Here is a 25,405-nt window from a genome sequence, read left to right as displayed (position 1 = left end):
AATCTGAGAGGTATGGACTATATTATACAAATTTACAGATGAAGGAACTTGGCCTTTGAGGAGAATAAATAACTTGCCTAAATTCTAGTGAGAAAGTAGTAGTAAGCTGCAACTAGAACTCATGAACGCGTGATTAGAAAGCCCACCCTCTTGACATGTCTGTTATGTTGTCTTGTTTTTAAGCCAGTTTTATTTGATTGAGCATAATAAGAAGAAATGTATTTAATATATGCCATGTTCCAATTTGATGATCAGAAGAACTTCTCAAACTGCTTTTAAAGTCTGAAGTTTGCTGCAGTATAGGTTTTTATGAAGTGGCATTTTTCTTTTTCGATTGTAACATGATAAGGAATGGGACAGGGGATGGGATAATATGAAACAGCTCAGACTGTGGCCTGCACGAGTGACCACGGGTCCTTCTCAACACTTTAGAGACATTTTAATAACCTGAGTAATTGCCTATGATAGGCAGACTTTGTTTTCTGCTTATTAATGACTGTGCAGGCTCGATTTTATTCCTCTTACCACTAATTCACATGCAGAGATATATAAAATGAATGTTGCCGACTGATTGCCACATCACTGTCTGCATACCAATGCTCTCCTGCCTGCTTGGATACAGACAGAAAGGAAGGAGAAGGAAAGCAAAAGGATGTGACAGGGAACGTGTGATACCTAACTTGGTTTTAAAGGCTGAATTATGGCAGAGAAACTGGAATTTTGACATAAGTAAATGGTTGACATCTGTGCATGGTTAGGATTTTTGGGATTGTCCTACTTGGCGTACACATGTCCTCTTTTTCTCTTCATGTGATACACGGTATACCTTGGGAGCATCCACAAGTAAATATTTAATACTTACAGTTCTTTTTTTCTTCCTGTGGCTTGTTTTTCAGTCCTCACAGCACTCATGGTTGCAGTCCATGGAGTGTTTATAGCATCAGAAAGAACATCATTACAACCCTAAATGAAATTGGGAATATTTACTTCCAAATGTGTTTCCCCAACAGTCTAATTACTACACAAGCACCATGGTGGAAAGGCACATGATCTGATTTGAATGGGAATATATGTGGATATGGTTTTAGAGCTTTCTGTTTATTTTTTTTAAAAAATCTCCCTTCTTTATCCCCAGGGCTAGTTATCCCACTTTTATTGCTGTGACGATACACAGAAAGAAGCACCAAACAAACTGAAATCATTGAAAACACCCACATCCAACCCAACTTTAGTTTGCCGGAATCTATCTAGTTCCATAGACTTGTTTTTATGTACAGGTACTTATTAAAAAAAAAGCTGGATAGGAACTCTGGAGTGCAGTTTTTGCAGTATAGAACTTCTAGTTTAGAAATAGATTCCTCTTCAGGGAATACATAATTATTTATCAATTTGATTAGCATTGTACATTTTGTCTTAAAGTTATTCAAAGAACTGTAGTTAACCCACTTTTATTGCTGCTAGGTTGTTTCTCCAAATGTCTTGACAACAGCAGTTTGACTCGTCAGAATAAGCAGTGCTGCAGTCACCATAGGATCTTTCAGCTTTGCCCTTATATTGCTAAATTGATCCTCTCAAGTATTAGAGCTACTCTTTTTATTGCACACGTTTGTTTCCATTGAGTCCCGGCTTTCCTCTTTTCTTATTTAATGAAAGAGTGACAACTGTCATTTTTCACTTTTAAATAATAGTAATTAGTGATTTTATAAATAGGAAATCATTTTCCATGTGGGCCTGGCAACCATTTCCATGGCCTCATTTAAATGGCTGGGACTTTGCATGTGTAAATGGGTAAGTTTTCAGGCAATTTGGGTAGGTTTTCCAATTTTGCCTATTTCCTGTCTAAACAACTTCTTCCATGTCCACAGCGTGTTTATGCAGCATTGAATAAAACTTCTAATGGAAAATTTCTTCCAGGTGACCTCCCTGAGAGGCTGGGCTGTGAAAAAAATCTTAAGAAATTCAACCCTGATGAAATTGCCTCCGTTGAGAATATTGCTCGGTACAGAAACAAGAGACCGAATTCAGTTATTTTTGGTTCTGAATAAATGAATTCTGCTCCCTTTTTGTGTAGGTGGCAGAAGAAATTAACCCCTGTAGAAGATCCAGTCTCAGTTGGAAATTGAACTTTGGGTTTCTTTTGAGTTAGGAAAGCCCTGGATAAGAGAATGTTAAATTGTTTTTATTTGGACCTCAGGCAACTTGGAGTTGGTTCTGCTGTCTGCATGTCTATTACAGATCTGTATTTTCCGGGGCTCTCTGTCTTTACATTTAATTTTCTGTAGGCTAAGACTATGATTATTGACTGACCTCCAACTTGGCACCACATGTGGGCGGATACTAATGAATCCTTTCTTAACTTTCCCAGCACTTCTAGAGAAATCAATCAGTAGAAGGCGGGACATTGAAGCCATACAGAAAGCCAAAATCCTTTATTCATCTTGCATGAATGAGAGTGAGTAATAACAAAAATAAATAAAATATTTACCACCCTTATCCTTCAGAAGTCTATAAATGTTTAAAGGTATTGTTTAAGGAAGAGAACTCAAAATTCTATTAATGTTTAAAGATGTTATTTAAGGAAATGAACAATTCTCAAAGACTGGATTTTGACTAATCTTTCATAGTTAATCTTTTGTGGCTGGCTTGATGGAGCAAATAATCTTATTTCTACAACTGGGATTATTTGGGTATCAGTCACTCAATGGGAAACTCAGCTAGGGCATCAGGGCAAACTCTTATTGTACCTAGTACACAAAGAAGAATTCAGAGCCAGGCCAGTTTTGGTCTGGAGAGGCTGGGAGGGAGTATACTGGGGAGAATTGGTATGCTCCAATTGACCTACTGGAACCTAGAGAATTCTAGATTCCCAGGTGGGCTTGGCTCAGTTGTCAGTTTAACTAGAGTCTTTGTTGGGAGACAAAGGCATTAGGTCTGGATTTTATCATCTTGGGTCTGCTTTTTCAAGGCTGTTGCAGAAAAAAGCCAGTGCTTCTGGGAAGGGCATTAATTGGTTTAGGGTTTGGGGGTGAAGCTAGAAGTGGGCAGCAAAAGACCAGAGTCTGAAGCATTAATTCATTTAGTGGGGGAGTGATTGACTTTACTAAGTTATTCCTTTTAGTTAGGGTTATTCTTGGTGTGATCAAGTACTATCAGCTTTGCTTCATTCATTGGCTGGGATCAATGTAGTGAGCCTATCTCTGCTGTAGGAAATATCCACCAGGTTCCTCAGTCAGCTTTCTTGGCAAAACCACTGGGTTTAGACAGACACAATTGTGTGTGAGTCGTGGGTAGCTTTGCCTTTGTGGTTATGCTCAACCCACCCCACCTCTTCAACCTTCTCTTTAACCGCTGAAAATTCAAGTTGGGGCCTTTTGGAAGTTTTCTCTTGAGAAGATGAGCTTGCGTTCTAGTTTGATGATCCAGTTTGAAAACCTAACTCTCCATTCATATCTGTTCCCTTTCAGAAGCAATTGAAAAAGCAGATGCCAAGCCGCTGCTCCGCGTCCTGCGGCACTCACCTTTCCGGTGGCCCGTGCTTGAAGCTAATATTGGTCCTGAAGGGGTTTGGTCAGAGAGAAAATTTAGCCTGATGCAGACCCTTGCAACATTCCGTGGTCAATACAGTAACTCTGTGTTCATCCGTTTGTATGTGTCCCCTGATGACAAGGAGTCCAATGAACACATCTTGAAGGTATAGCCAGGGCTCTTTGTTCAGTCTGAGATTGGTCTTTGGGGTGGCTTCCTCGGGAAAGAAATTCATGCTGCCTGAGTGAAATGATAAATTCTGCTGAACACTGAGGTCTGGAATATACCCCTCTCCAAGATTTGCAGAATGTACATCATTAGTAAAGAATTTCTGTCAACCTTTCAGGAAACCTGTGAATGAGTTTCAAGTGATCTGTGATCTTGTAAGGGGCCCTTAAACTCTGGTGGAGAGAGGGCTGTGAATCTCCTGCTGTTCCAAAAGACTTTCTGAACTCTGCTTTTTCCCTCACCTCCTCATTCCCCTGACAGAGGAGGTTCCCTTTTCTTGCCTACATGCCTACATTCTCATTGTCAAGTTCAATCTGAATCTCTTTCCTTTCAAAAGTCAAAGCAAAACTTCTTTTAAGTACCCAGTTGTATTTTCTATTGGGGAAATAAATATCTCTTTCATAAAGGAGTGGGCTAGACAGATGTGCCCCGAGGTAGATCATATTGGTACAACCAGGAGGTTGGCAGAAAGCCACCAACAACAAATGATTCATCAATGAAAGAGCTTTGTAAGAATTCAAATAACATTTCTCAAATCATTCTGTGCTTTGCTCCTACAGGGTTTTCTTTTCCTTCCACAGTTACTTTGACTAGTAATAATAATAATATTCCTGAACGTTGATTTTTCTCCTAGTTCTGTCCTTTGTTAAACCAGAAAATAGTAACGACATATTGACATTCAAATCATAGAAGTATAACACCATTACAATGTATTGCCCTCACCAGATAGAAGTCAACCTTCCAAAATCCAAACCCTGGCATTTATTTTTTGAGTTAGGCAAGAAATTGGCAATGCTCCTTCTGTTAAAGACCAGACATAATACACAGTGGAGGTTTTGCAGTCGTACCTGGGAAAGCAGCCCAAGACAATGAATGGGTGTGGCTATTTGGCAGGATGGCCCAAATGCTGTAGTTTTCTGACCTTTAGTTTAGACGGTGAAAATCTCAATAAAAATCTTTGGTCATTGAAAGAATTCCCATCTACTCAGAAGGAAATTCTCAGTTTCCAGGATAGCTTGTATTTCTGTGTGGAGTGATGAAACATGGTATTGAGCTACCTTCTAATGCTATCAGGGTAAGACAGGCTAAGTGAGACATTGACATTGGCCTCTGTCCCTCTGTTTTTTTTTTTAAACTGAGATTTTAAGATTATCATTCTCATTTCCAGAACTGTTATGATAGTCTTCCAAACTCTTTAGGTTGCGTTTTGAAATAAGTTGGACATTGTCTTTCAAACTTAAGTTCACACACTCAATTGGGTGATAAAAGATCTTGATTCACACACTGATTACAAATGGCAACTATTTTTTAACCAATTACTAGACCTACTGAAATAATTGAGCTAACTTCTTTTAATACTATGTTATAGAAAAGAACACACACAAAAGTAAAAAGGATACAATAACGAACACCCATGAACTCATCACCTAGCTTCAATCCCCTCAACTTTCTGCTATTCTTACCTAAACTCCTCATTTTTATGGGCTAGAACATTTTATAGCTCATCTAAAATATACTACCAATGCACTATGAGTACTTCATTACATTACTCTTCTCACAACCGAAAAAGCAATCTTAATTCATAACTAATGTCTAAAACAAGTTAAAATTCAGACTGATATCACCTGAATCCAAATACAAATGCTAGCATTGCTGAAAATGGGGCAACCAAATATCACTTGCCTTCTGATACCAATTAGACATATGCACCATAACTGCAATGTTTTGCCAAAAAAGAGAACCTTAATAAAGCCTCTAGCATTATTACCAATTTATAGAAAATACAGGAAACAGGAACATGGTATAAGCTTGCTCACACAGCTAATACTCAATTACACTGACTCTAGAAGGACTAAATTGTCAATAATAGAACACTTTCAAATGTAAGTAAGGAGGCACTCATGTGCTTATTATGGTTCTCCTTTGCCAGCATGGAAGCTTGTTACAAACTGAAATGTTTGAACATTGCTTGGCATTTGACTACAGCACACAGTTTTAGTTCTGGCCCTGTTTGTGCTATATTACATGAGTGAATATTCACTATGAATTAACCACTTTCCTCCAAATGAAATAGAGCTACAGTCTTCCTGATTATGATGCAGCTAACAAGAAGTTCAAGGGATGGCAGGAAAAGCTTTACTCTGAGATGTGCATTTAACTCAATGGAATCAGACAACAAAAATCAGTGTATTGGTGACTGCCAAAACTGTAGAATTCATGTGTGTGTTTCTTTCCTTAAAATTAGGTGTAAAGATTATTATGTTAAGTGAAATAAGCCAGTTCCATAAAGACAAGTATGGCATGTTGTCTCTCATTTGTGGAAGTTAGGTTGGGAAAAACCAAGGCCATGAAAGTAAAAGGGGGATGATGACTAGGGAGATAAAAGGGGAAGGGAAAAGGAGGAGAGGGCAAGGGGGATAAGAAAGAATAATAGAGCGGTGAGTATGATCAAAGTACATTACATGCATGTGCAGATGTGTCATAATGGAACCCCTTAATCTTTGTACAATTTATTATACACTAACCCAAAAGTTTAAATCATAAAAACCCAAATCTATTTGCATGAACATTTGGAACCCCCAAATCCCTTTTAGGTTTTGTGAACATAGTTTGAAAACCACCAGTGTTAAGGAGATTAAGTTTCTCAGTTTAGCTTTAGGATTTACTTAATATCTTTGTGCAAATTGTTTCACCCCTGAGTGTTGCTTTCCCCATGTGCAAAGAAGGGAAAATGAGAATTTCCTGTTCACTGTTGCTGTGAGGTTTAAATGGCCCAAAGTTTGTGAGTTTCCAGGGAAGATATAGTCCACAGTGGCACATGAGAAAAAGTTCACTTCTCTTGGTGCATGACCTAGTATCCGATCAGGACCATTTGAGGGCTGCTTCTCTTTAATTTGTGTACCTGGCATGCCTGTCAGATCTCAAATTTGTCTGTGAAGAAATAAATAGGCATTTTTTTCAGTCAACCTAGTCTTTGACCTCAAGTTTGACCGCACCTTTTGCTGGGAAACTGAATGTCAGTCTAGGTACTCCCCATACCTTTCTGGTCTCTCCATTTCTCAACCTTCCCCTAGAATACTGGGGAACCATCTAGTCATCTGGTATCAGAGAATCAACCCCCTATAAAACCCACATGGCTCTTTCAGGTGTGCCTCTCTGATTTTGAGGTGCTGAGTCTCTTTTTCCTCTGAGAAATTGCTATACTTTAGGGGCACCAGCTGTTCCTTCTGCTCATCAGAGCCAATGAGTTCTTTTGCTGCCTTGGAGAGCCACTTTCTGCTCTGGGAGAAATCTCTCTCACCTCAAACTCATGTCCCTCAAAGCATTTAGGCTTCCTATTCTACCAAATCCTATTTTCTTCAGTGTTCTTAGCTTTTTGAATCCCATAAACCCACAGGAATACTAAAAAGGCCTCCTTCTGGGCAGGCACAACACTGTGTGCTTACTGTTGGGTGAGCATATGGTACCTCTGGGTGAAGAAAAAGGCCCCCCTTCCAATGGGCAGATATGTCCCCATCCCCAGGATAGGCAGTTTGGTCCACCCAATGGCCCTTGGCAAAGCTCCCCTGTGGTGAGATGGCACAGGATTTGCTATGGGCTTAAATGGGAGAAAGGAAATTAAAAAGTACAAGAAATGACAGAAGCGAGTTCCCTGAAACATTTCTTGCTACATGTGTTTGGGCTTATTTTCTGCCTGGAGATAGCAAGAAGGGATTTAAGGGACAATAAAAGACTTGAATACCATGTTTGTGATCCTGAAAGACTATTTGGAAGGGTTGTCCTAGTATAAAACACAACTTAAAGTCATCCTCACTCAGTGGCCTATATTTTTCTGGCTCTCAAAAAATTTATTATGGCAAGGAGAGAGTCTCTTAGAAATGAAGTTTCCCTAGTTTCTGTCTTCCACTTCCCTACATCATAATTTGTCAGGTGTTTCTTTTTGTAGCACTAGTTTGTCTTTTGACACGAAGCTTATCATAATTGGAGTATTAGTTGTAATTGGAGAAAAAGAATTCATATTTTCAGTTCACTGTATTATAGTCCCTAAAATTACATTTCTTTTGGATTTTTTGAGGCAGGGTACTATGGATTTGGGGGGTATTTTTGGATTTTTTGGGATAGCAAACTATGTAGTCTAGGCTGGCCTTGAACTCACAATCCTCCTGGTTTAGCCTCCCAAGTACTGGGATCAACATTTTATTTTACTTTCTACTTTCAATAGTCAGATCAGTTTTAAGTGAAAGGATTTTAAAAAACCTCAAATGAAGCAGTGTCCTAGTGTTGGCTTCTTGAGAAAGACCTTGCCTCAGGAGTTTGTATGTTTGTAATGAGATTTAGTTGACTGGCCTTATTCAATCTGTTGGCATATTTAAAATGTTCCCTAGAAACCATAACAATCTGAAGGTTTATGAAAGGTCTGCTAACCTCACTTGAATTATCCAAACTTTTACCATAAGTGGGTTTAACTTTATTTCATGAGAGGAAATGTTGGCCTTCTTGATATTATCTACACCGTTTCCTTTCCTGTGAGACTGAAGCTCACGAGTCATCAAGTGTTCCAAATTTAACTGAAAACCAAAGCATCTTAATCAAAATATTTTGTTTCTTGATTCTGGTTTACTTAATTTTTGGAAGCAATGATGATAGATTGGGAATCGCAGTAGGATGAAGCCAGGCTGGCTTGTGACTTGGTTGTTGCAGGCCAGTTAGAGAAGAAGGTCAAACAAAATAATTGGAGGATTTGAGCAATACACACAGATGTGATAGATGTTTTGAAAGCATTCCCCCCAAAACAATAGCAGTTTTGAGTTTTACATAACATTACTAACTCTTAACTTGGCCTCTTCTGGAATTTGTTGTATATGAAGCGCATTTGAATGGAAAACTAGACTCTTATATGGACTTCATATATTTAAAAAGAGTAAAAGATTTGAGATTATCATAAGAATGGAGAAGAAACCAGAAGGAAATGGATCAAAACAATTTAAAGTCATATAAATTGATGATATGGACATGTAGGATTCAGCTTTTTTCAGATGGTACTACATTTTGATTTGTTATTTAGATTTTGTATCTTGTTAATTCAGCTTAACTTTTCAATATGTGAACCAGAGAAAGAAAGAACAAGCAATAGATTTAGAGAAGATGTTGGAAACTCTTTTCTTTCTTTCTTTTTTTTTTCCAGTAGTGGGGTTTGAACTAGTACAAACACCTGGAGCTACTTCACCATCACTTTTTTATAATAGGTCTTTTCGAGATAGGGTCTCTAGAACTATTGCCCAGGCTGGCTTCAAACTGCAATCCTCCTGATCTCTGCCTCCTGAGTAACTAGGATTATAGGTGTGAGCCACCAGCACCAGGTGTTGGAAGCTTTTAAAAATTCAATTTATATGCAGTTATGATGTACATGTCTGTACATTTTGATAAATTCACAGAATCATGTAACTGCTACCAACATCAATAAATAGAATTACCCCCACTCCAAATTACCTCCTGTTACCCCTTGAAGTTAACCCTTCTTCCCATCCTGAAACCCTGGCAATCAGCACTCAGTCGTCTAGCCCTGTAGCTTTACCTTTTTAGGATGTAAGTAAGATTCACCTATGTTGTTGTATGTATCAGTAGTTCATTCCTTTTTATTGCTGTGTAGTAGTCTGTGTATCACAGTTTCTTCATTCAGAATTGTAGGAAATTTGGGTTGTTTCCCTTTTTTTATTATTATGAACAAAGTTATATATAGGTTCTTTTCAATATAAGTTTTCATTTCATTTCTCTTGAGTAAATACCTAGGAGAGGAATTGAGGAGTCATATGTAAATGTACGTTAACTTCACATTTAAGAGAGCTCGCTCTCTCTTAATATCCCAACCATATTTTCATGTGCTTATTTTCTATCTGCATATCTTCCTTGGTGAAGAAGTGTCTGGATATTTTGTCCACTTTTAAATTGATTTATTTTCTTATTTTCAAGAAGACTCTTCCTATATTCTGAATCTAAGTCCTTTTTTATACATATCATCTTCAAATATTTTCCTATTCTGTGGCTTGTTTTTTCATTCTCTTAATATCTTTCACAGAGCAAGGTTTAAAGCTTGATGAAGTCCAATTCATTAGTTTTTTCCTTTATGGATTGTGATTTTAATATCATGTCTAAAACTCTTTATAGTTTTAGGTTTTACATTTAGGTCTATGATCCATTTTCGGTTAGTTTTTGTTCAAGGTATGAGATGTGGGTCGAAGTTCAGTTGTTCTGCATATAAATAAGTGTCTGCTTTTTCTAACATACTTTGAAAAGATCATCCTCTTTCCTTTGATTGGCTTTATGGTGCTGAAAGTTTTATTCTGAGAATTTGTAGTATACGTCTTCATCATAATTATTCTTATTTGTCTGATTATCATTTGTATTTCTATCCTTAACTTTGCAGTGAGGGTTCTAAAATTTGCCAAGATTTCTCAAGATAAATTATTATTATTCTTTCTGAGTGAAAAATACATTATTTTAGAGGTGGGGGGGTCAAAAGTCTGATGGATCAACTCTACCCAGATTGGCATTTGCAAAATACTGCAGTGATGGGAATACTGGGTCTGGTAAGAGAAGATAATGCTGCTCTGAGCTCTGCTCAGCCATGTTGCCTCATCAAACAAGGAGCAAAACCAGTTAATATTTAAGATCTATTCCAATTCAAAGAGCCTGGGTACTATTCATTGTTGAATAGGGAACCCCAAAAGGATTAGAAACCATGAATCAGGAAAGAAGGGACAGGTCTTGGATACTTTAGAGCTGTCATTGCCACAGTGCCTATTTTCATATAGCTCTGAATGGAGTAGATTCTTTTTGTAATGGCGATCCAAGCTCAAAATGTGGCTGGGAGGAAGGTGATTTCACAACTCTTGCTAACATGTGTTTACAATGTCAGTAGCATGCTTTCTGTTTTTGTTTTAACAGCTGGACCAAGCAACACTCTCCCTAGCTGTGAGGGAAGACTACCTTGATAACAGCACAGAAGCCAAGTCTGTAAGTCTTACTCATATTCAACTATGGGCCTTGTCAGGCTGTTGGATAAATCCCCTATTCAGTGCCCCCATGATCTAGCTGGGGAGACAGCACATTCAAATGAAGTAACAAGGGCTTACTGTCACTCTTCAGATGTGCAAAGGGCTCACTATCCTTTGCAGAAGTGAAATGTGGGGAGGGATACCCATGCTTCTCAAGATTGTAATGTTTAAGAATCACCAGGGAAGGTTCTTGAAGCACATGTCAAGTCCTGGAGAATTTGATTTAATAGACTTAAGGTGATTTAGTAGACTGAAGATTTTGAACAGGTGCCCCAGGTTAATGGAGAGTAATGAGGACCTGAAGGGATCAATCAGGTTAGACTTCTTGGCTGAGCTTTGAAACCTAGTCGTTTCCTGGAGTTTGGAAAGAGTTGATTCATTTCTGACACTTTCAACTCATTCCAGAAACTGTACTGAATTTCCAAAAGAGTCTCAGACCCAGGTATACTGGGTCTGTGCTGATACTAATCTTTATCTATAAAGGTTCTGGAGGGCAAGAAACTAGCCAAGATCCTAGGCAGTTTTCTGGCTGAGGACACTCACCTAAAAAGTAGGCAAGTTTTCCTTCTTGAACATGGACAGAATGAACTTTTACCAACCCAGGGGCACCTTTGTTTCTGCTGATCTCAGCAACCAGGCTTGAAATCATCCCCTCACTCTATAAACAGTCTGTCAAGTCTGAGTAAGTCCACCTTCAAAGTAGCTCTTCCAAAACACCTGGTCCCTCTTTTTCTATCAGATCAGATCCTTGTTCATTCTTTCCTTGACCACAGCAAGTAACCTTGTGAGTGGTACCTCCTCCCCTTTCTTCCATTGGCTACTTAGAGAGGCATTGGTAGTATAGTGGTGAACATAGCTGCTTTCCATTGGCTCACTAGCACTACTTGACAATTTTCATTCTCACAGCACTAATTCCAGCATGCCTTGTTCCCAAGATAAGGTCTAAATTGCTTCAAGGAAGTTCAGGGGCTCTTTATGGCTTGATCTGACCCACACTTCTCAACTCATCTACTTTTCTTCCCTCAACAAAAGCAACTTGTTCTCACTGCTCCTGAATCTGTAGCTCTCAGATGCTATGTCTCTAGTTTTTCCAGGCTGAATTCTCTAGTCCTTGAGTTTCCACACATGTAGCAGCTTTATTAAGAAACTTATTTTGGTCTCTGTAATGTTATGGTTGGTAATTACATGTTTATCTTCCTCACAGGATCACACACTGAGAACTAGACTCAAGCATTATTTAGTTTTTCATCTGTACCAACTTCCCACAGCATGTCAACAAAGTGCCTAACAAGCCACCTTGCATGTGTTTTGTATCTATTGAATATTTTTCTGAATTGACGTGGGAAGGGCAAGACATTCTTTCTAATTAAGACTGGGCAAAGCTTGCTTATTGACTCAGACACTGTTTATTAAGGGCTTGTTGTGCACCAAGAATGGTGTATGTCTTGAGGTCAGTCACGCAATAAGAATAGCTTACAGGATCAAGGTGTATCATAGGGAGAAGGTTCTGTATTTGCTATTTTCATCATCATTTCTTTTCCTTGAGCCAGGGAGGACAACTGTTTAAAAACTGTATAAAATTGAAAAGACCTAGGGCTCAGTCACTGCAATCATCTTTTATTTTTTAGTGTGAAGCTGGGTAAATTGAACTGGAAGAGAATAAATCACATTTCCTACCCGTGTTCATAGATCAGGTTTCCTGCTTTTAGAAACAATTCTTTCTCATTATTTTATTAAAGCCTCACTTGCCTGGGAAGAGGATGCCTGACCTTTCGCTTTCTATTCTGGGCTCATTTGGAGATGTTTCTCGTATCCATAATATCACTGATTACCAGAAAAAGTAGTTCTCCGGATGCTTGGTGGCTGGACATCTTTGTCTGTCATGGAAATAGTACCCACGTGCTTATCACTCTTTTTCTCCCTAAGGTGGTGGGAGGTGCCTGGTATCGCATAACGTCTGTACACAGTGAAAATGAAGAATATTTATTTCCACCTGCTGTTTCTGCTCCTCTGTGTCGCTGAAACATATTTCCTACCAGACTATTGTCATGGTCATTTGCTTCTTTATCTCTTACAGTATCGGGACGCCCTTTACAAGTTCATGGTGGACACTGCCGTGCTTTTAGGAGCTAACAGCTCCCGAGCTGAGCATGACATGAAGTCAGTGCTTAGGTTAGAAACTAAGATAGCTGAGGTAAGTTTTCATTAAAAATATCTTTCTTTCCTTTCCTTTCCTTTAAGCTCATTCATTGTCTATGTCCTGGTCTGCTGTGGCCAAAGAATAGCAATGGGGAGACTTTCTGGCTGTTTTCCTACAGAAACCCTTGTGCAGCTCAAATAGAAGGCAGATGTTTAATAAATCTTTATTGATTTGATTGAGTGGAAGGTTACTTTTTGTTGCTGTTTTGGGGCCAGGGATCATACCTAGGGCTCCACACAAGCTAAGCACATGTCCTTCTACTGAACTACACCCCTGGCCCTAGAAAGTTACTTTTAATCCAGTCTGCTTTTATACCATTCCCACTCTAAGTGAGTCTGCTGAAGGATCTGAGCTTGGGAAGTCTGTCTACCAATACTAGATATAACATTTGATGTAGAACATATGTAGAGAATGCTGGTAAGTATTTTTAAGCTGCCTTTCTGGTGCTACTTTGAATCCATACTTTTTTTCTCATTCTTTTCTTGCTTCCCTGTGATGAATGTCATTGTGTCATATACTATGTTCTGAATTAGTCAACTTAAATCTTTTCAGGCTTATAGTAGAGGCAAAAAGGTATGAAACAAACTTGTGAGAGAATAATGAGAAATTGGAAATAGTTAGCCTTGTTTATAGGGTAACATTTTTTCCCCCTGGAAGAACCAATGTGTAAGAGTCCTAAATGTTCCCAGACCCAGAGAGAACAAGTATAGTGAGATTTGCTTGTGGGGTATGCTTGTAAGAAAAAAATACTTGTATCATGAAGCTTTTGCATTTGGGTTGGTGGTTTTGTAATGGAAGTTGATAAAAATTCTGAGGTTAATAAGAGTCCAAGTGTTTATTGGTTTTGTGTTTGGTGAGGTGGTGACTTTGTGTTGAGGTATGGAATAGGGGTGAAGGGTAGGGTTAGGGAAATAGGTTCTCTCCCTGCTGTAGCAATGTTCACATACACCTCTTTGCAAATTCCTACTTGCAACACAAAAAGTTCATTCCTGCAGGTCACTTTTGAAGACAATGAAGACTGCTGCAGATGTTTCGAAGTTCACAAATGTGCCTCTCAAGCCATGTCTACAGGCTGTCCAGATACCTTATTCAAGCAAATAGAAGGCTCAGAGCTCTCATTTGAACTAAAGCTGTGATACCACAGGGAAGGCCTTGCCCTGAGCGAGGGAGTTGGACCAAAAAGGGAACTAAAAACAGCTGGGATGAGGCAAGACTGGGAATTGTCAAGAGGCTAAATGAAGTGACAAATCCAGTGTGTTTGTGGGGAGTAGCTGGCAGAGAACCGAAAAAAAGTTCTTAGGCCAAAGGGCTCTGACCTGGGCTATGAGCCAGATTGGGGAAGAGGACAAAGGTGGGGGTTGGAAGAGATGTGTGGGCATCATGGAGGCAATGAATCCCATGCAGCCAGGAAAATGTAAGGTATATGTAGCTTCTCCTGTGCAGGACAAGGAGGGAGAATCTAAAGACACTGAAGCATTTAGAAAAGAGGGTACAAATGTCTGCCACACAGCTCTGTGATTTTGCATTAGAAAATCCATGGTGTGTGGATTTTTGACCTGGTAGAAATGCTCTCCTCCTTCCCTTACACTTCAGGCTACTAGGAACACTCAAAATTAGTGAGATACCTAGTCTCCAGAAACCTTCTGAGGCTGAGGAGGCAGAACAACCCAGTCAAGCCCAAATAAGTCCTTGTAAAGACAGCCATGGGAGTGTGTATCTAACCATTAGGAGAGGTCTTATCCATGGAGTGAGTGGCTCTTGTGATTGGAACAAATAAACTTTAATTAAAAGGCCTGCTAGAGAAAATGGATCTCAGGCAAAGTCATAAATCATAATTCAAACCATGAAGGTGGTGATGGTAGATAGGAGGTGCAAGGGGAGGATAGTGTGAGGTGGAAGGTAGCAAGTTTAACACAGGGAATGGAGTGATAGAAGGCCTTACAGCAAAATCACCATGTGCTTCAGGAGTGAATGTGGGAGCTACTGTCTGTCAATGGAAGTTATTAAGATGATCCTCAAGGAAGATAGCCATTGCTGCTGTTCTTAGACTACGTTAAATGTGGTAGAGGCCAGAAGCCTAGATTTGGTGTTGCCAAATGGCCAAGAGCAGGAGTACTGGGAATGGAAAGAGTGTGGAGTGTGGAGAGACTGGGCCAGGATGGAGGTTCTGGAATGTGTGTCTAGGGGAAACTGAATCCATACCCCCAACAGTGGGGCTAAGGGAGTCTCAAGGGCAAAGAAACAGGAGGGGGAAGTGAGGGAATAAGCTGTTGACAAAATGATCACGGGCTGTATCCACATAGCTTAGTGTTCATCATGGAAACTTTGCCCGGGGAGATTAAGGGATGGTCTTGTTGTTCATGAAATGTTGAGATCATTATTTGGAGACCACAGGTGAACATGGAGTATTTGCCTCAATTGTCTGACTTCAGCTTGGCTGTCAAAACTGACCCAGCAATACACTTTGTCTATCCACATGATAGAGGAGGGGATTCTGGGAAGTTCTTTTTACACTAGGAAGAACATTTCTCACTGAAGAGGAGTTTCTGAAATTTCTTTTTATTTTCTTAATCCTGTCTAAAATGCTGTCTTTTTCCCCCATTCCCCTCATCTGTCACTACACCAAAGTCTTGAAAAAGTTTATAAGACTACGCAGATATTTTGGCACATGTAGAAAGTAGTCATGCAGTAGGAAATGATTCATTTGAAAAAAAAATAATCAAGGTGTCTTTCGACAGATAATGATTCCACACGAAAACCGAACCAGTGAGGCCATGTACAACAAAATGAACATTTCTGAACTGAGCACTATGATTCCCCAGGTTGGTGAAAGGAATCCAGGAAAATTTTGGTTCACTGGTCATTCAACAAGTGACTGTTTCACTTCTGTGTGAATTTTTGCCTTGTAAATCCTACTATCAATCTTTTTAGTTATCATCTTTGTCAGCTATTACAGAAAATATTCCTTTTGTGTACATTGGAATGCCTTCTTAGTTATAGGGAACAGAAACATCTTACCAATATGGCTTAAAAACTTAAAGCCCATTTTTTTAATGACAAGTGTCTAGATATAGTTGGTAGTTGGTGATGATTTGGTCTTTTGTCTAAGACCCAAGTTGTTCTAGCTTTCCATTCCATTCCCCTTAGTGTGCTAGCCTTTTGGCATGATGTTTGATAACTCATGGTTCCAAAGTGGCCACCATAGGTCTATATATCATATCTGCCCTCAGGGCAGGAAGATGGGGGAAGGGCCAATAATGGTGATATCTGGGTCTTTTACCGTGAAAAACAACAGCAACAAAAACCTTTCTAGAATATTATCAGATATTCTCCTTTTATTTCTTATTGAGTAGAATTGGGCCATATGGACACGGTAACTATGGTTAGAGGAGTGAACATTGGGCAAGTAAAAACTGGTTGTTCATTTTAGCAGTGGGGATAGACAAGGTAGAGAAGCTTGGTAAGTGGCTTTTAGGGTAGCCAATGTAAACCCCCAAGCAGTATCTTAGGGAACATAGTAATTCTCTGTTGCTGTTTATTTCCTCCCTGTAACAGGGAGAAGACCAGTGATGTACTGAGGCATGCTTTGCTGTGCCTGTGCAGGAGTGAGGGAGGCTACAGGACTGAGGGAGAGGGAGAGAGAGGGTGCTGGCAAGAGGGAGAATGGGGAAGAAGGGAGGGGAGTGCAGGAGATGAGGGGAGTGTGGGAGCAAGAATCCAGGGGGCTGAGACAGCAGGGTGGAGAGAGGATGGTGGAGGAAAGCTCAGAAGGGGTGATGGCTGGAACAGATGAGGGAGCACTGTATATATTACCTTGTGAGCAGGTCTGTCATCCTTGTGTTTATGGTGCAGAATGCACGCTCCGTGATTAAGGCCACACATCAGAGTGTCAATGATCAGATATTATCTTCTGGATAAGTAAATGATGAACAGTGGCATCTTTAATTATTTGGGTGAAACCACAAGAATGGATTATGCTCAGCCTACTTTACTGCTGTCTAGCAAAGGTTCTCACTATTTTTTTTTCTTCTCCCCTCAGTTTGATTGGCTGGGCTACATCAAGAAGGTCATTGATGCCAGGCTCTACCCCCACCTGAAAGACATCGGTCCTTCCGAGAATGTGGTGGTCCGCGTCCCACAGTACTTTAAAGATTTGTTTAGGATTTTAGGCTCTGAGAGGAAGAAGTAAGAACTTTTGTGTGCATTTTACTGTGGCTTTTGTTTTCTTTTTAAATTAGAAGGGGCTTGTCATGTCTTTTGAAATTTTTTTTTTTTTTGCAGAACTGGGGTTTGAACTCAGGACTTGCCCTTGCTAGGCAGGTGCTCTACCACTTGAACCACACTCTCAGCCCTTTTTTTTTGCTTTCGTTTGTTTTCAGATGTGACCTCATGCTTTTTGCATGAGCTGCTCTCAGACTATGGTCTTCCTTCTTCCAGTCGGGTACCACCATGCCCAGCCTGAAAATTTTTTTTAAAGAAAGTTACAACAAAAGAATCACGGGAAAACTCATGGATGCCCTGTGTGACAAATTGGCCCAAATCATTGTCTGGTGTAATTTACTTGTTGTGATGACAACAAATATACCATGTTTTTATCCTTTATTTCTGGTCTTTGTTCATAGTGTTCTCTCTGAGAGCCTAAATTGTTTATTAGTTTTGGGAACTGGTTAGGTAATGATGTTATTTCCTAAGATTTTTTATGAACACATTTTTCTAGGTTATTCTAGGTCTTTTGCTGTTTTTTCCCCAGTTTCTTTTTAGTTAATAAGTTACTTTTTTGGCAATAAACCAAAGTACTTATATTGAGAAGACATAAGACCATTTTGAGAGCTGTAGAAAAATTTCGCTGATGGAACAACTTAAGGAACTGTCAGCTTTTGCGAATTTTAAAGAATGTTCTAGAATTCGTAGCTTTGTTAGTTTAGCACTACAAAAAATCATGCTAAAAATGCCCAGGAAAGAGAAATAAATTTACATGTTCATTTAGCCATTCTGATTTGACTACAGAAAACAATCACAGAAAGGTCAGTGTTTGTAAAAACAATTCACTAAGCTAATGAAAAATCATATTTCCTTAGTTGGACTCTGGCTATGTTGCTAGGAGTTACATAAAAGAAAAAGGCACCTACAAAATTTTGGGGGATTAAATGCAGCACCTGATGCCCCATTGAAACAATTTGTACCCCACATGGATCCCCATGAGGAAAGGCCACTTTTTAACCTGTGTCTTGATGAGAATGATAACCCATGTTCACTGAGGAAAATCTGCAGACAAGGGAGAGAAGAAACAATATAGTCACTTTCAATTCTACCATTTAGAGATAGGTAAGTAGCGATGTTTTTAAAAAATTTGTAAATGAAAATTGAATCTAGTGGTAGGTAAGCGTGTAGGTGAGGCAGCTAGTCCAAGTATGCTTCATGGCCACTATCACCAGCACGTTCGTTACCTTGGGCCCATGTTGAAAATACAGACTCCAAGGCCCTCTTCTATAGAGTCTGCTAATGTAGAGCTGTAAGGACACCCAGGAATCTGGATTTGAAACAAGCATTCCAGGGCAGCATATAATTAGCTTTTTGAAGGGAAGATAGGTGGATAACTGCATTATAAAAGTACTTCTTGCTGGGTGCTGGTGGCTCACGCCTGTAATTCTAGCTACTCAAGAGGCAGAGATCAGGAGGATCGTGGTTCGAAGCCACTCTGGGCAAAATAGTTCTTGAGACCCAATCTTGAAAAAACCCATCATGAAAAAGGGCTGGTAGAGTGGCTCAAGGTGTAGGCCCTGAGTGCCCCAGTACTGCAAAAAAAAAAAAAAAGTATTTCCTACCTTATCCAACATACTTGGGACCAGAAGCACTTTGGATTTCAGATTTTTTCCAGTCTGGGAATATTTGCATGTACAGTAGGCCCTTGGTATATGTAGGTCTATGGTTCCAAGGAGATGACCATTGAGGAAAAACCACAAATGCTCTGGATGCATAGAGTTCAGTGCTATACTGAAGACATTTGCTTCATTTCCCCCAGAACACTGCCCGACTCCTGCTAAAGACATGCTGTGTTTTAGCAAATCTCAAATGTTCATGTTATCACTTAAATTAAGCATGTGTGCCCCTTTTGGTCTGGGAAGATTACCATAATTTTTACCTTACTTTTTGAGCACCATTTGCTTTTTGGGGGACAGATTTTCACAAAATGAAGGGCAAGGAAACACTCAGCAGATCACAACAATTTAAACACAACTGACCATAATGCAGGATTCACTGAGAGCTTCTCCACATCCACTGAGCTGCAAGAATTTAAAATTTATTTTCAAAATTTCTTTTGATTTCCTAAAATGTATTATTTTTGACTGTACTTGATCAGAACCACGTGTAATAAGTCCACAGATAAGATAGGCTTACTGTATATAGTGAAATCTTAGGAATGGCACCCAAGTCTAAACATGAATTTCAGTTAGGCTTCATATACACCTTATAAACATAACATGATGATAATTTTATATGATACTTGTGGCTTGCCTGTATTTTTTCTGTGACCCTTCATATGAGGTTAAGTATGGAATTTTCCACTTACGGTGTCAAGTTGGTTTTTTTTTTTTTCAAGTTGGTTTTGAATTTTGGTGCATTTGGAGTTTCCAATTTTCTGATTAAGGTTGCTCAATCTGTATTGTAATAGGACCCAAATGATTTTCTACTTCTGTGCCAATGAGTTACTGAGTACATTTTAAATTTTGATGGTAATTTCCATTAAAAGGTGGTGTTTGCCATGATTTGTACTCATTGTTTAGCACCTAGTGAGTCAATTTTTTCTAGTGACTCTGTTGCCTTCACTGTAACATAGTAGGTACTTCTGGAAAAATGTATTAATTTTATTTCCAAAATGACCTAATTTACAACCAACGGATACATTAGGTCTTGGTTCACTGTATTAGAAAAATCTAGGGATGCTTATACTTTAGAATTGCATGACTTTCCCTAACAACAGGGACCAGGAAAAACTGCTTGGATGGAGATTTTGCTCTAGTTCTTGTCAAAATGATAACTTAGACAAATGTAAACAGCAGAACAAAATATGGGCAGAAAAATGCCAGCATACATACGTACATGTAAAACTTCATTTAAAAATCATGACAGAAGTGAAATGGTTCATAGCTTAATCTCACTAATCAATTCATCAAAACAACATAAATCTGTGTATTCTTATGAGATTTCAAGACACTCTATGTCTGGAGAAGATTGACAGCGCTGTGCATATCACAGTGAGGCTTTTGCATTATTGTTCTTCCCTCCCTTTCTTCTTCCCTCCCTCCCTCCCTCTCTCTGTCCCTTTTTCCCTTCTTCCATCCTTCTTCCCTCCCTCTTTCCCTCCTCCTCTCTTCCTTTCCCTCCTCTTTCTCTCTCTCCCTTTATCTCTCTCTCTCCCTCCATCATCCCTCTCTCTCTCTCTCCTTCCAACTTTCTCTCTCTCCCCCTCTCTCTCTCTCTCTCTCTCTCTCTCTCTCTCATGGTGGGAATTAACCTAGGACCTTGCATGTGCTGAGCACGTGCCCTATCTGGACTGTTCTCTCAATCCCTGCTAATCATTTGATCTTCACTACTGTAGCCTTACATGGCTAGTTGAGGAAAGGTCCTCTTGGGTCCCCATAGTTACTATGTTAGCCAGGATATGACAGTTGCTGTAATAAGTGCTTCTGAGCTCTCATTGGCTTGCAAAACAAAAACTGTACCCTTTGCTCATGGGGCAGTCCAACATGAGAGTTCCTGTAAGGCAGATTTTTTTTCAAGTAGTGACTTAGGATCTCAGAATCCTTCCATCTTGTGACTCTGCCTTCCTTCTGGGTTTTGGCACCCTCTCCATTCAGTTGGTGGCTGGCAAAAGAGTAGATCTAAGTGCCGACTTCATGTTATACTGCTGTTCCGAGAATCTACTGAAAATCATACCCAGGTTATGATGTTAACCAACATTAAGATTAATAGTTATCCTTGGTTTTATAGCAGTTTTATGTGTTGTTCCCATTTCACAGTTGAATAAACTGAGATTAAGCAATTTGCCCAAGGACATACCTCTAAGAAGCAGTTCTGATATTCTAAATCAGGTCACCCTCATTTCTGTGTCCTATCTCTCAAAGAGACACTTTTCAGATACTTTTCTGCTAGTTTTGGAGATCCGAATTGAATATCCTATATTCAAAATGCTTGGAATCAGTATGGTGGGAGTTCTACACCATGGAAATCTGCAAATGCTGAAAATCATTTTTTGGCAAGGCAGTTGTTAAACATTTACTAGCCAGAAATGGTTCAAGTTTTAGATTTTTTCACTTTTGGAATATTATGTGGTATGTTGGAGATGGGACTCAAGTATAGATATAAAACTCACTTACGTTTCATGTACACCTTACACACAGAGTGTGAATGTAATTTCATAAATATATTTCATGTGCCTGCATTTTGACTGTGCTTTCACATGAGGTCAGGTGTGGAATTTTCCACTTGTGGCATCATGGTGTGCAAAAAGTTTCAGATTTTGGAGCATTTTGGATTTTGGACTTGCAGATTAGAGATGCTTACCCTATACTAGCCTACTGTATCTTCAACTAGTTAGATATTGCTGGTGCTGGCAATTCTTCTGCCATTTTCTAGGTTCCAAAGCTTTCTTGGCTTGGTACCAACTGTTCATTTCTTGGCTGCTGCTCTCCCCTTTAGATCATGCCTTCTGCTAGCCTGGTGGGATGAGGCCTTTCCTTCTGACTGTGGCTACAGGGACAGTAGCACTGACTTATTTTTGAGATATTGGGGATGGAGCCCAGGGCCTTACACATGCCAGGCAAGCACTCTACCACTGAGATACATCCCCAGCCTCTCTTTGATGGGTAGTGTATACACAAAACTAGAGCAGTGAGAACCTGCAGAGGTGGTGATGCCAGAGATTCCCTGGGAGTTCAAGGCAGTAGGTGGCCAGGGTAGGGCCATTGGAGGCATGAGCTAGAGGTGGCCATAGGGAAAAGGAGTTGTGGTCCAGGAAGAGGTCCAGGAGGTGATGAGGTAGGGATGTGCTGGATTCCTCAAGTTATCTGCATCTCTTCCTAGCTCTGTGTTCAGTGATCTTACATCAATAGCTTGAAATCAATATGGCGGGAGTTCTATACCATGGAAACTTCGGCAAGGCAGTTGTTGAACATTTACCAGCCTATCACAGGGTAAGGGGCACTTCCCTCTCTTCTGGCCCCCTCATCTTTCCTCCCTACGCCTGACTTGAGGTTGTCTCAACTCTTCCTTCCCATCTAATTTGATCTGAAGAGTAAGAGAATATGAATATGTGTGAGAGAGCAGGGAGGATGGGGGAGAGGAGAGGAAAGGAGCTATGTGTGAGGAAAGATGAGAAGATGGAGTTTTCCTATACCTCAACCCTGGAGTGCTTATTAAAACAAAGACTGCTGTGCCTCCTCCCCACAGTTTCTAATTCAATAGGGCTAAGGTGGAACTTTCTACTAACTTTTGCTAGTCTGGGCAGCCTATAGAATTTAGGAAGATCTTGGACTATTGAGAACCTTCTGGAAGAACCACTCTGGCTCACTTCAGATAGTTTGATGAGGAGAAGCAACAGCAAGATAGAGTCTGGAGACTTAAATGTTAGTCTTGGGTTGAACACTTTTTTGGTAGTCTGTTGATCTCTGACCTTTGGGTTTTTTTTTCATCTGAAAATGGGATAATAATAATAACCACCCCATAGCACTGTCATGAGGATCAAAGAAGATATTTTATGATCTCTTAAATGTAATGTAAATGTAAGCTGCCACTAATTGAGAACATGTGGCTCCAAAAGCTTCTTTAAAAAAAAATCTTCCAAGTCAGAGGCTTTGGGGAAGGATTTCATGTTGCTCTCTTCATGGTGGGCCTCTTCTGGGATGATTTCCTTTCCTTTCCTTTATTTATTGCCATTCGGGGAAATTATGGTACTGCCAAAAATGCATTTTGGGGAAAAAAAGATATTATGTGTCATTTTCAAGGAGTTGCTGAGTCTGATTTTTGTTTTGTTTTTTGATGTATCTGAGCATTAGGTGGCAGTGACTCAGTCATTATGGTCATATCTGTTCCTGGCTTGGTGATATTAACACTCTGAAACCTGTGCTCCATAGCGTTCTGTCAGCATATTTATAACACACTGGAGCAACTCATCAGCACCATTGTCTCACTGTGTGAGCTTCCCAGCATTCGATCTTCCTGCTTTCAGAGCTCTTGTTGTTACACTATCATCTTAGCAATGCCTTAGCCAGGAAGGTTTCACTGATCTCTTTTGTGCCCACAAATTTCTGCAAAATACCTTTGTTGGAGTGTTTTGGGGTCTCTGTGATTGGCTAGGAAATCTCAGCTGAATTACAGGCTCTTACTCATCACTGTGTGGTGGAGGGAAAAACATATAGGCTTTAAGGTTAGACACACCTGGCTCTGGTATAGCCTCCATGGCTTATTACAGTGGTTCTTTGTCTTGGCTGCATCTTGGACTTGGTGTGTGTGTGTGTGTGTGTGTGTGTTTATTTTTTATTTTATTTTATTTTATTTTTTAAAATTTATTCACATGTGCATACATTGTTTGGGTCATGTCTCCACCCTGCCCCCCTCCCCCACCCTTCCCCCCCTCCCCTCCTCAGTTCCAGGCAGGTCCTGTTCTGCCCTTGTGACTGATTTTGTTGAAGAAAGGACATACGCATAATAAGAAAGACAAAGTGTTTTTGCTAGTTGAGTTAAGGATAGCTATACAGAGAGATTCCTACTATTGCTCTCATGTACCCATGTGTTACGACCCATGTTGATTCAACTCTAAGTGATCTTAACATTGGTTCCTGATCCCCTGCTCATAATAACCTGTCATTTTAAGGTTTCTGTATTAGTTCCTCTGGAGTGGGGACATCAAACGCTTTCATGTTTTGGGTTTTCTACCTATTCCTATATCTCCTGTATGTGTTCTCCCCTTGTCATGTGATCCAAGTCCAACCACGTTGTTGCATTTGCCCTAGATCTAAAGTCCGCATATGAGGGAAAACATACGATTTTTGGTCTTCTGAGCCTGGCTGACCTCGCTCAAAATGATGTTTCCTTCCCTTTTTCTTCTTCCCATATTTCCACTAGGTAACGTTTCTATCCCTGAACTATATGCAATTTAATATTAGCTGGTTTACAATATTAATACTAACAAGACCAAGAGAGAAGGATAAAAAAGAGAGAGAGATGGAAAGATAAAAGGAATAGAGAGGAAAAGAAAAAAAGTAGAGATGGTGGATGATCAAACAGTAAAACAGGCAGCAAATACCTTAAAGAAGGGAAAAAAATTACAATTAAAAGAAAAAAAAAAAGAAAAAAAATCACCCATTCTGGAGCAGTAGAATTGCAGTCTTAGTTGTTCTGATGCTAGTTCTTTAGCATCCAGACCTGTCTGTGTGTGTCTCTTAGGTAGGTTTGGAGCCTTCCTGTGGCAAGTGGACGGTGGGTGGGGTCACAAGGGCCTTCTGGTGGAGGCCTTTACCTGAGGTGAAATAGCGGGCTTTTGGAGCGTGGGCTTGGCGTGCCTGAAGGGCGCAGGCTGTCGGAGTGGAGATCCTGCCTCTCTATGGATCCCTGACTTGACAGGCTTGGGGGGCGTGGTCCAGCAGAACAGAGATCATGCATGTGTGGGTCCCCGGCTTGTCAGGCCTTAGGGGCACAGGCTTGCAGAGTGAATATTGTGCAGGGCTGTATAGGCCTTGGGGGCGTGGCCCAGCAGAAAGGAGATCGTGGGGGTTTATATCTCCAACGCGGCAGGCCTTGGGGGCATATACCAGCAGAGCAGAGATCTTGCAGGGCTGGGGGCGCGGTCCAGTGAAATGGAGCTCCTGCAGGGCTGTGTAGGCCTTGGGGGCGTGGCCTCTTTATTTTTTTAAAGCAATATTTATGCTGAGTCCTACTCTAGAGATAGTGATTGAATTGGCCTGAGTGTTCTGGGCTTTTATTTAAAACTCCCTAGATAATTCTGGTAGTTTGAGAGCCCCTGACTGTGTGATGAAGAGTTTACTTAATGGTGTGAAGATTTGTTTGCCTCATCTCCCCTGCTCAGGTAAAAGCTTCAGGAGATAAGGGTCTATATCTTTGTCACCTCTCTATCTTCCCAGCACCTAGAGCTATTAATATGGATCTGGGTGCTCAGGTTGTGCTGAGTCAATGAAAGAAGGGTCTCTTAAGTGTTTACAGTGTGTCCCTTCAATTAAATAAACCCAATTATAATAACAAGCTGAAATCTTGAGTTCTTCAGTTATAGGTGCTGGGTTCCTGCATATTTACATTCCTCATGGTTCCAGGTTGCAACACTTGGCCCACAGTGAGTGCTCACTCAGTGAGTACTTCTTGTCTTGCTCAGGAGTAGGGAGGT

At 40.1% G+C, this 25,405-nt stretch overlaps 1 protein-coding gene across 1 annotated transcript in view; it reads left to right on the top strand.

Annotated features, from left to right (window-relative positions):
- Window positions 1-25,405, top strand: part of Phex (phosphate regulating endopeptidase X-linked) — a 187,111-nt gene that overhangs the window by 31,964 nt on the left and 129,742 nt on the right. Inside the window, exons 4-9 of the mRNA XM_074062292.1 lie at window positions 2,366-2,452; window positions 3,465-3,691; window positions 10,699-10,767; window positions 12,886-13,002; window positions 15,747-15,830; window positions 17,048-17,193. Of these exons, the coding sequence (XP_073918393.1) occupies window positions 2,366-2,452; window positions 3,465-3,691; window positions 10,699-10,767; window positions 12,886-13,002; window positions 15,747-15,830; window positions 17,048-17,193 (730 nt within the window). The remainder of the gene's footprint in view (window positions 1-2,365; window positions 2,453-3,464; window positions 3,692-10,698; window positions 10,768-12,885; window positions 13,003-15,746; window positions 15,831-17,047; window positions 17,194-25,405) is intronic.

This window comes from Castor canadensis, chromosome X (assembly GCF_047511655.1).
Source record: "Castor canadensis chromosome X, mCasCan1.hap1v2, whole genome shotgun sequence".
NCBI lineage: Eukaryota > Metazoa > Chordata > Mammalia > Rodentia > Castoridae > Castor > Castor canadensis.
Note: the sequence above shows the minus strand (reverse complement) of the source record. Positions and strands in the feature narration are given on the sequence as shown.